The following is an 11,806-nucleotide window of genomic DNA, read 5'->3' on the forward strand; positions in this document are numbered from 1 at the left end:
AAGAACGTTACAGAAGCAGCCCAAGGCTAGAGAGAACAAGGAATTCCTATAGAGCTGGGGCAAACTTGCAAGACACACTGCAACCCTCCACAGATACTCCACCCGCCTCCTTCGGAGCCCTTTAGGCCTAGAAAATAAGCTCTCAAATTTTCTCACCACATTTTATCCTTGGATCCTTCTGTCTCCCCTTTCATCCCTCCTTGGTGACACCTAGTGGTATAATTTAAACTATCACCCTGAGTCAGGTCTGTTCACAAGGTGACTATAGAAAAGGATGAAATACATGGCTAGGTAAGAACCATAGAGTACTGCCCAGGATATGATCTCAAATACAATGGTTTAAATATATCAAGCTGTCGAAATCTTTGATGTTGGTTTACACAATCACCGGTTTGAACAATGTCGGCAGCAGCAAAATGATAACCAAAACAAGCCTGCTTAACGTCTCCTAGCCGTCACTGAGGAAAAGTGAGATAACACGCACCCCCTTGTACACTAATTACTTCACTTGATGCTCAATCTCTGTCCAGTGTTTTTAATCAGTTGTTGAAGACAGTGGAAACCCAAAGCCACAAGGCAATGTTTTCTTGGAGTTTTCCGGATGATTTATGTAGCTCAGTGGTTCTCACCCTGACTATACAGTGAAATTACCTAGAAATGTTTAAAACAAAGAGCAACGCCTGAGTCTCACCCTCAGACTGAGTTAATCGTTCTGACATGGGACCAGGCATCAGGATTTTTAAAGTCAGGTTTATATACAAATACATATAGTGTATAATTGTATTAAGACAAACTGTCCCTTGTAGCCAACTCTTCTCCCATTCCCAGACAACTACTCCTCTGCCCTACCTACACAGATTTACCTTTTCCAGAATGTTGTATAAATGGGATCATACAGTATGTACCGTTTTGAGTCTGGCTTCTTTCACTTAGCATAATGACTGAGATTCGTCCCGTTGTTGCATTAAGAGTAGGGTGGTATCGTTTTATTACCAACCAGTATTCCAAGGTATGGGTGTATGAGTTTCTTTATCCATTCCATAGTTGTTTTCTTTCCAGTTTTTGGTAATTATAAATAAAGCCACTATAAACATTCACATACAAGTTTCTGTGGAAACATAAGTTTTCACTAATTTGGGGCAAATACCTACAAATTGGATCACTGGGTAATTGTATGTTTACGAAACTGCCAATCTGTTTTTCCAAGCGGCTATACCATTCTGTATTCCCACTTGCAATGTTTAAGAGTTCCAGCTATTCTGCATGCTCCCAAGCACATGGTATTATTTTATTTTAGCAATTCTAATAGATGTGCATCAGACAATATTTTTTAATTCTTTACTAAAACATAACATACAAACATAAATGTACAACTAGATGAATAATCACAATGTAAACACCTCAGTATAACTACCAAAAAGTTAAAACAACAACAAAAAACTAATCCACGTTTATTAGCATCCCAGAAACTTCCTTTTGCCTCTTTCTAGTCACTAGGCCCCTTTCCCCCCAATAAGGTTACTACTAGCCTGGCTGAACACCACACATTAGTTCTGCCTGGTTTTGACATTGTATAAATGGCATCACATGTATTCTTGGGTGTCTGTCTTCTTTCACTCATTACTATGTTTGTGAGATGGATCCATGTGGTTAGATACAGCAGTAGTTCCTTCATATCCATTACGGTACAGTGTTTCACCATAAGAATATTCCAGTTTATTTCTCCATTATACTGTTGATGGACATTTGGGCTGTTTCTCTGGGAGAGAAAATATCGTCATGAAGTATGTGTGCAATTTCATAAATAGTACCAAATAATTTTCCAAAATAGTTGTACCAGGGGTTGGCCCCGTGGCTCAGGCGGTTGGAGCTCCGAGCTCCTAACTCCGAAGGCTGCTGGTTCGATTCCCACATGGGCCAGTGGGCTCTCAACCACAAGGTTGCCAGTTCAATTCCTCAAGTCCCGCAAGGGATGGTGGGCTCCGCCCCCTGCAACTAAGATTGAACACGGCACCTTGAGCTGAGCTGCGCCCTCCACAACTAAGACTGAAAGGACAACAACTTGAAGCTGAACGGCACCCTCCACAACTAAGATTGAAAGGACAACAATTTGACTTGGAAAAATGTCCTGGAAGTACACACTGTTCCCCAATAAAGTCCTATTCCCCTTCCCCAATATAATCTTAAAAAAAAAAAATAGTTGTACCAACTTATATTTCTACCCAAAGACGACTTTTGCTCTGTGTCCTTGCTAATACCTGGCATCTCCGATATTTAATTTGAGCCACTCTTGTGGGTATGTGGTTGTATTCCATCCTGGTTTTAATCTGCATTTCCCTGATCATCAATGAGGTTGAACAACTTTTCAGGGATGTTGAACATTTGGATACAACCTTTTGTGAAGTGCCTGGCTCGTGTCCATTTTTAAAACTGGGTTATCTTTCTTTTTCTTATTGACTTGGAGTTCTGTATATATCCAACTATATCAGTTATGTGTAGCAACTTCATCAGCATGTGTAGCAAATATCTTGTACTCTGAGCTTGCCTTTCACTCTCTTAATTATGTCTTTTGGTAAAGAAAAGTTCTTAGTTTTAATGTGATTCCATCAGTATTTTTTAAAGGTACCCAGGTAAGGGCAAAAACTGAAAACAGGGCTGAGAAACACTGCTGTAGCTGCTGGAAGACCAGAAGCTGAACTGTCCAAGCAGTAAGGTTTGTTTACCCAGAGTGAAACTCACCAGAGACTTTAAATGCCACAACCTACAGAAGCACAAAGGTAGGAATCACCAGGTAGCAGGTGAACAGCAATATGCTAGGAAGGGAAGAAAGGGAAAGACTCAAGCGATATGCCTGAGCCTCTAGGACTGGAGGCAGCAAACCCATCAAAGAATTTCAGATTGTGACTTTAAACAACTAAATTTTCTGAAACACCTGGATCCAATACATAGGATGAACTATCTGAAGAGGTACTCAATTAACTGAATTCTACACAACAACCACCATCCTCATATTATGGCGCAGAGAAAGCAGTTCTCCAAGGTTGGGGTTTTTTCCCCTAAGCCAATTTTAAACCAAAATTGCATTTGTTGCAATTTCTGTTTCTGTACTTAAGTTTTCCCTTTCTGGCCATTCCAGCATATAAGAGAGACCATTTTAGGAAGAGAAAATGTAGTTCTAAGTTTTGAATTATTATAAATATCTACCTCTTGAAAAAGCTTGACAAGCGACTTCAGCTATGACCACAAAATAACATGCTGCACCTGAAATTCAAATCCTTCATCAGGAGAAGAGGGCTGCCCAGGCATCATGCCAGAAAGAAAAGGAGCACCTGTAAGAATAGCTGCCCCATCTAAACACCCCAGTTACAGCTTCTGAGGACGGAAAGGGGGCCACAGGTTAAACCTGACAAGCTCAGAAGACTGAAAATAACCACACAGAATGGCATGAACAACAAAAAATCATAACTAAGGTGGGCCATGGCGGGAAGCCACATCTTTAGCCCAAAGCTTCTTTCATAATGTCAATCTCGACCTTAAGCAAGACTGTCTATGGTCTTTTTACACCTTCCTTGGAATATCAGTAATCCACCTATCCGGACAGAGCAGGCAAGTACAGAATCCCTCAGTGTTATCTTGTCCCCTGATCATAAAAAGCTAACTATTAACTATCCTGCACCCACTAATGTAAAGGAAGTATCTCTCTCTCCAAACTTCTTTTATCCAATCCCAGAGATTTCCCCGCTTTGCTTTCTCCCACCCCCTTAATCTACCACCAGTGAATTTCATGCGGCCCTCCTCCTGCAATTCTATGTATAAAATAAGCTGCAAATGGCCATTTTGCGGTGCATTTTCTCCATCCGTTGAGATTTTGCTTCCCAGCGATTGTAGTCAGTTTGGCTCAAATAAACTCCTAAGTTTTCTCTGAGACTGATGTTTTTTCATCGGCTCTTCTCTCAAAAATCAGAGTTAGCTCACAAAGTGAATCAAAGCTAAGAGGCTTAAACCAGAAAAGACAAGGAATAATCAGGCACCTATCTTTCCTCTGTATTATCTGTCTGAGACCTGAGAGAGGAGTCTTATGACAACAACAGTCCAGAAGAAAGGGTACATAGCACACATTGGAGAGCGATCTGGGGAGCAGTCATGCCCTATTGCTGGCTCAGGCTGCCTCGTGTCCCTGAGGTGGATGTTTAAGGAACTCTAAAATCAGTTCGCTGGAGGCTTCCCAACCTCTCCCAGTCTGCTATCCCATCAATGGAACACATCCATACTGCACATAATCAAGGAAAGCTGCAGCAGACAACTCACCTCTATAATACTGCAACCCCATTTCTCAGCCAACTCTGAGGAAAATAAGGTGTTTTGATATAAGCTATTGCAGAGGCTTTAAACTTTGTAACTATGTCTTAAATATGCATAATTGATTTTTTAAAACATGCAGCAAGTATAGCAAATTGCTTGTGTCCTGTACTGGTATTTGACAACAGGGCATTAGTAGAAAGACTTATTTGAGTGAGCCCTGGCTTACTCACTCACTCAACCAACCAATCAGTTCCATAGAAGGCCTTGGGGAGGTCAGTTTCTCTCTCTGGGCCTCAGGTTCATCTGTCCCAGAACGAGTTAAACTAGATCGGGTCAAAGGTCCCCTTTTCAGTGCTAATTTCTATTCTCATAGTGCCTTGCCAAGCGTGCGGAACCAATATACTCAGCCTCTTCTTCCACACAGTGCCAACTCAACTTAATCCTAGTGCATGCAGGAAGGGACTTTCGCCAACATCTTAAATCTAGCAGTTTGATGCACGCAAAATGAGGCCTGCAGGACATTGTGAATTATAAGAAGTATGTATTTGGTCTTCATCCCCATTTCTAGTATAGAACTTTTAAAACTTTTGGAATTTCCTAAGTGGTGAGAGAGAAAGGTGTCTTTTGTTATGTTAAGGAGGTGACTTTGTGAATGCCCCTAGGCTACCTAAGGCTGAGGCAGGTTGCCTGGGGAACCAACCCCGTGACAGGAGGGCTGGAACTTTAAGCCCCGCTCTTGGGGGGAGCTGGAGGTTGAATTGATAACCAATGGCCAAGGTTGCCTACGTAAAGAAGCCCCCAGGAAAAACAGAAAAAGGACACGTGCCGAGAGGTCTGGGCTGGCGAGTACATGGAGGTGCCGGGAGACTGGCACACCCAGAGAGGGTACGAAAGTTCTACGCCCCTTCCCACATACCTTGCCCTGCGCATCTCTGCCAACTAGATGTTCACCTGTATCCCTTATTGGATCCTTTTCTAACAAACTGGTAAACATAAGTAAATGTTTCCCTGAGTTCTGTAAGTTACTCTAGCTACCTAATGGAATCCAAAGAGGAAGGAGGTCACGAGAACCTCTCATTTACAGCCAGTTGGCCAGAAGCACAGGTAACAACCTGGACTTGCAACTGGCATCTGAAGTCCAAGCGTACCTGCAACCGCCAATCTATAATTGGTTGGTCAGAAGCACAGGTGTCTGAAGTGGAGGGAGGTCTTATGGGACTGAAACCTTTACCTGTGGGATCTGACACTCTCTCCAGGTGATAGGGTAGGTAAATAGAAATGAGCAGGAAAAGGAGAAATTTAGCCCCATGAGAAAGCCCCTTGCTGCGGCTCCTACTTGGGTCAAGACCCCTGGCAGTCAAGACTCCAGGCTGACAAGTATTTCTAAATCAAAGAGATCTGTTGTTAAAAGTCAGAGGAGCGGGGAACCCATCCTGTTTGTCAGCAATACCTTACTAGCCCAACAGGACTCCAGGTTTTCACATACCCCAAAGATGTGTTTACACATCCCCCCAAACCAAAGGGATGTATTTACCCATGCCCCTAAATCAAAGGGATATGTTCACACATGCCCCTAAATCATAGAAATGCACTGCTAAATGCCAAAGGACTAGGCACCTCAGGGGAAGGATGGATAGGAGAGGGGAGAGGGGGAGGCAATTCTACCCATAGAAATACTATGTAAGGCCAGGCTGCTTCCTTCTTGGGTCAGCCCACTCCACGCCTTGGAGTGTACTTCTTTTACTAATAAACTGCTGTTTCGCTGCACAAATTTGTCTCTTGGCTGAATTCATTCCTTCAAGACGACGAAGCGTCGAGGTGCATTTTCCCGGTGATACAGGTAGACAGTGTCAGAATTGGAGGACACCCAGCCGGCATCCTGGGCACTGCTCGGTGGGATGGAGGTAACCTTCCCCACACAGGAACCACATGGTTCATCTCAGAACCATTTTAATACCCTTCCTTCTCACAGTTATCTTCACAATCCTTCCTACAAAAGCGTGTAAAACGGTGTCTGACGACATTTTATACTTCCTAATCCTTAACTGTCTACATTAGAATGTCGCTCACCTCACAGTCCTTATTTTCACTGTATCCTGGGTGCCTATATATCTGCACTTTAGGAACTTCCTAATTGCTGGGCTTTATACATTGTTTCACCTCCCTTAGTATTAAGTTTTCAAATATTTAAAGCCAAAAAACCCTTTATTCAAAGGAAATCTTCCTCAGCATGCCAATACATAAAACAGGTTTAAAAAGGAGGGAGACGATTTGCTCTGACTGAAGGCTGGGGCGGGGAAGGAGCTAGGTGCGTGAGCTCAGCTCCCCTCCTGCCCGTCTGAACCACAGGTTACTCCACAGTCTTCACCAGCTTCCCACAGTTCCTGGGCCTCAAGTTACAAAGGGCCGATTCTCCCAGTAACTTAGGCTAGTTTCTGGAGCAGGACCCACTGCCCCAATGCAGGTGTTCCTTTCAAAGTAACTAACTACATTCAAGTCCTCAGAAATGAGGTCCTCAGAAGTGGTTGTCTCTGGGGGAGACAATTGGGTGGCTAGCGAAGAAGATATATTTTTGAATCTTTAAATTGTGTACCATGTAATACCGAAAAATGGCAATTTAAAGATGAACAAAAGTTCAATGAAAGTCATTAGGCCTCTTTGGATTCCTGTACCTTGTTGTCCATAATTGTCCACTGGCCGTCAGCGTTCTGCTTCAAAACACAGTGGTTACGGGAAATCATCAGAGGGCAGAGTTTTGATATCAACTGGTATGTGACACCAAATCCTCGCCCTACGGTCACCTAGGAAGAAAATAACAAAGTAAGAGGCTCCATCAGACACTGTGCTGAAAAAGGACGTCTCTGACAATCTTGTCAGTATACACATGTCCCGACTTATGAAACCAGACTCCCAGGAAACCCAAACAGCTCATCGGCTATCTCCTCCATCAGCTGCCATGGGAGCCACCAGGTAGAAAAAGGCAAAAAGCTATGACAAGAAGAGATGGCTGAATGGAGTTACTCATGGAATGTCAGGGGTGGTGGGCCCCTGAAAAGTCATGAGGTAGAGGAACTCTTTCTACACACCCTCATAAACTGCAGGAAACTACAGCCTCTGTACACAAGACAGTCCCTCCAATTTCTTCATGGATCTGATGTGACATCTTTTTCTCTGTGAATTCCATCCACTGGCCCTAGCTCTGTCCTGAGCACCATCAGAAAATCTCCAGTTCCCCTCCCATATGACAGCTACAGAGTCTACCAAGTCCTCTCTTTTCTTGGCGCTGTGTTCCGTTACTTCAACCTAATTCCCATGGCATGGATTTGCGTCTCTTTGCTATCCTAATGGATTTTTCAAGAGACTCCTGGTTTATGTTTATTCCTGGATGCCATATTAAGAAAAATAAACAATTTCTATTACACGGTTGAATCTAAGTATCACTTTCGCATTTCTAAATATTATCATTGGAGCATATAAATTGCATTAGCTTTCATAAATCTATCACACTGCCAATGTATCCTCAGGCTTAGAAATGATTAAATTTCTTGGTCTGACCCTCCCCCAAGAATTGCTATGCTAAGTCATGTCTCTTCTGTCCTATTCTTGACTAGTTGGTAATTTTGGACTCAAGTGCAGGACCTTACATTGATTCCTACTAAATTTCATCTTGTTAGTTCACTCTATCACATGAATTTGTCAAGACCTTTATGAATTTTTAATCTTCCATCAGACATACTCAATATCCAGCTTCGAGACAACCACCAAACTGATATGATGCCCTTTGTACCTTCACTCAAGACACAGGTAAAAGATTGGAAGAGCATGTAGCCAAAGGCAAAACTCTCAGGAAAGCCTAGTAAACATTCTACCATACAATCTGGGTATGCCCTCAAACAGATGTAATACAACCAAAAGTCTTTGCACTGAGTCAATATTTTCCATTTCATCCACGAGGACAGCATGAGAGTCCCTGGAAAAAACTGCAAAGAAACCCCCATTCACATCTATCATACTTTCCTGATGGACCAGTCTAGTTCATAATAACCCTGTCAAGGAAGAAAATGAAATTCTCCTGAGATTCCAGATCTTACAATTCCCTGCTTGTTCTTCTTGGTGCACATGCCACCTCTCTAATGACCCATACCAAACCTTACCTAGGAACATTAAGCCAAATGATCTGTGGTTTTCTTCATTTTTTTTTTTTAAATTGGGGAATATTGGGGAAGAGTGTTTTTCCAGGATGTATCAGCTTCAAGTCAAGTCGTTGTTTTCAATCTAGTTGTAGAGGGCACAGCTCACTGGCCCATGTGGGAATCGAACTGGCGACCTTGGTGTTTTGAGCACTGTGCTCTAACCAACTAAGCCAACCGGCCACCCCATTTGTGGTTTTCTAAAAGCTGCACTCTTTGTTCTTGAAAATCTTTCAGAATCATGCCTGTCCTCCTCAGTCCCTCAAAGACCACCATGACTCTCCTTGCCCCGATCTATTCTCCCCCACAAACTTTCATCTCAGTAACTGACACTACCATCCAAATATCTGTTGAGCCCAAAACTCAGAAGCCATCTTTAATTCTTCTCTGTCCCTCATCTCCACATTCAAATCATCAGCAAATTCTATTGGCTGTAATTTAATATGTCCTAAATCCGTTCACTTCTCTCTATGGCCACAACCTTAGTCCAAACAAGTTGGCCTCCTCCAGTTATGCTGTTTTTGCTCCTATACTTGCCCTCCTAAACTTAATTCTTCACACAGCAGCGGCAGTGGTAATGTAAAAACTTTAAATCAGATCATTTCCTTTCTTTCCTTAAAATTCTCCAATGATCCAAACTTCTTTCCATAGCCTATAATAGTCCCTGAATGTCCTAACCCTCTCCACCTCTTTAGACTTATTTCCCACCATGGTCAGAAACACTCACTGGTACCTGAGGGTCATTTCACCTGTCTGATCGGCTTAGGACACTCTTCTCTCAGACATGTGCATGGGCTCCTTCTCATCTTTCAAATTTCAGCTTCAGGCCTACCCTGATTACCCTATCTAAAGGTGCTGCCTGCTCCCCATCTCCGTCCTTCTCTATTGTGTTCCTTTATGTTATTAGCATGTACTTACACAATTCAAAATTAACTTGCTAGTTTTATTTTGTTTCTGTCTTCCCCCTTCCTAGAATATAAATTTCATGAACAGGGACCTTATCTGTCTTGTGTGCCATTGTATTTCTGTACCTGGCATGGTGCTCAGTAAATACCTGTGAATGAATGGAAGAATAAAGAGATCTTATGAGTCCTCTACGTGTTTCTTCACCATTCACTCTGGTTCCTATGGGTCTCTCCCAGAGAGGTTGTCCCACACAAAATTATCCAACAGTTTAAAATATGTCTAGGAACGATTTGAGTCCTTTTGCTCTTGCTGCAGGTGCTTTAATTCTTTCTATCTCCCCCTCCCCTCCCAGTGCTACAAAGCTATTCAGAAATAACAATCCACAGCAATTGAATCTGAGCAATGAGTTCACTTCTTGACCTCTAAATTGTGTGTGGGTGTGGAATACGAGTAGGGCTCGGATTAAGTAATTCCGTGAAAGCCCAAACCCTATACAAAATATAGTTATTATTATTTAGGTGTTAGTCTCTTCTGAACCGTCCCAAAGGTATATGATTTTGGAAAGGGCTGCACAGGGAAAGGTCACGGCTCAGGCTAGAAGAACGAAGTGAGATTTGGGGGCAGAGGCGTCTTCCTGGTGTTCTCCAAATCACAGCATACAAGTAACTATAACCTTGTAACCCACACACATTGAAGGCTGGACCTGAATCGCTCCGACTTGAGGAACCCATGCTCTAGGATGGTACTAAATAATCCACATCTTGGCGCTTGATCACACAGCTTGCCTGGATGTTCTCAGACTCCTTCACTGTATAAAATCCCCTTCCATTCAAACCATAAACTCTCTGAGGGCAGAAGCCATTATTGGCCCTCTCATAGTACACTAAGCCACTTAAGTACTCGGTAAACACCTGGCAGACTAAATTGAGACCACCCAGTTTATAGGAAAAATCTCATGAAAGGTACGTAACAATCAAGCCTTTCTCTTCCATACAAATTATTTCCAAAACCCAAATGGTTCCCAGTCACCACCCGCTGGTCCCTGACCCAGCTCTCAACTCTCCTTCCTCTTCCATCTCCTAGAACCACCACCCCAGTCCTAGCGGCCCCCAGCACAAACGGTGCTTCACTTCTCTGCTTTAATTATTTTTTTCTTTGCAGTCATGACAGCATTAGCAAACACTATAAGCTGCTCCTGAAAAGGCGGGCTTTTTTATGTGTCTGACTTCCTACCGCCGACCCGGTTCAGGGGGTGACCCTCGGCGGTACCGAGACTCACAGGATCCTTGTGGCCCACCCCGCGGAGCCAAGTTTCCTCAAGAATCGGAAAGGAGGCGTGTGTCCATTAAAGTTTGAGTATTTTAAGGGACGTGACCCCAAACGCTCGCGATTGTTTTCAAAATAAATTCGAGAAAGTTCACGCTCTCGGCGCCAGTTGGGGCAACTCGGCCTCACAGCTCCGCGGGTGCGACCCCAAACGCGGAGGGCGCGTCCTCTCCCCAAACCAGTCGCCTCCTTCCCCTCGAAACGCCAGGTCGACCTCACATCCTTCCACGGCCCCGTCTCGCTGTGCCCCTCCACCCGGCTCCTTCCCTCCACCCGGACTCCCGCCCGAGCTCGCCGCTCAGGCCCAGGCCGCGGTCAGAGGCCATCTTCTCTCCCAAACGGTCCCCGCTTCCGCCAAGCACCTCCCACCTGACCCTTCCCCCCGCGACCAACCGTCCGCACCCGACCTTCTCACCCAGATTTCCACAGCTCTCTCCTCTTCCCCGCTCCCACCTCCGCTTTCCCATTTATCCGTCCGGCCCGGACGCCTTGGCTCCCTCCAGGCCCGGCCTCCTCTAACTCCCCTCCCTCAAGAGGACTCCTCCGCTCACCTCGTTTCCATCCTCCAGCAGCAGCCTCTCGGCGTTCATCCCCACCCGCCGCAAGCACCAGATCCGGCCCGCGGCGCGGTCCCCCATAACCAAGGAGCCGGGCTCCCCCATAGCCCACTCGCCCCTGGTTCGCGGTCAGCACAGAGCCAGACCTCCATCCGGGTACCCGCCGCCTTCCAGCGGCCCTGACGGCGCCATTACTAAACCACAGACAGAAGTAATCGCTACGCGCCCGCGATCGATGCGAACGCTCGCCGGGGCTCCGCGCCCATCCCGCCGCAGGCCAGGGAGCCGGAATCACTGCGCCTGCGCGAGAGGAAGGCGGCGGCCGGGCTGGCGCTGGCGAGGGGGGGCCGCGGGAACCTCAGCGGGAGTGCGGGCGCCGAGCCCCAGGTGGGGTGGGGGTCGGGCGAGGGAGTCTTACCTCTCACGTCGGACTCTCCTCGCCCTCTCTAGAACCGCCACCCCAGTCTTTGCCGCCTCAAAAACCATCTTTTAAACAACGTTAAAGTTCCAGTAATTTTTGAATAG

The 11,806-nt window shown here is 45.1% G+C and overlaps 1 protein-coding gene across 9 annotated transcripts in view; it reads right to left on the reverse strand.

Moving 5' to 3' along the window:
• RNF8 (ring finger protein 8) overlaps window positions 1-11,583 on the reverse strand; it is a 32,422-nt gene extending 20,839 nt beyond the window's left edge. For 2 of the 9 annotated variants that reach the window (XR_013993131.1, XR_013993132.1), the window contains exons 1-2: window positions 11,276-11,560; window positions 6,975-7,103 (exon numbers count right to left, since the gene is read on the reverse strand). Coding sequence is in view for 6 of the 9 variants with exons in the window: in XM_081044980.1 (XP_080901106.1) it covers window positions 6,975-7,103; window positions 11,276-11,386 (240 nt within the window). In the remaining 3 variants the exon portion in view is untranslated. Of the gene's footprint in view, window positions 1-6,974; window positions 7,104-10,677; window positions 11,085-11,139 lie in introns of those variants that run through there. The other 7 variants (XR_013993133.1, XM_081044985.1, XM_081044982.1 and 4 more) reach the window with 5 other exon arrangements.
• Window positions 11,584-11,806: the final 223 nt, after the last annotated feature.

The sequence above is a fragment of the Rhinolophus hipposideros genome, assembly GCF_964194185.1.
Source record: "Rhinolophus hipposideros genome assembly, chromosome: 3".
Taxonomy (NCBI): Eukaryota; Metazoa; Chordata; class Mammalia; order Chiroptera; family Rhinolophidae; genus Rhinolophus; species Rhinolophus hipposideros.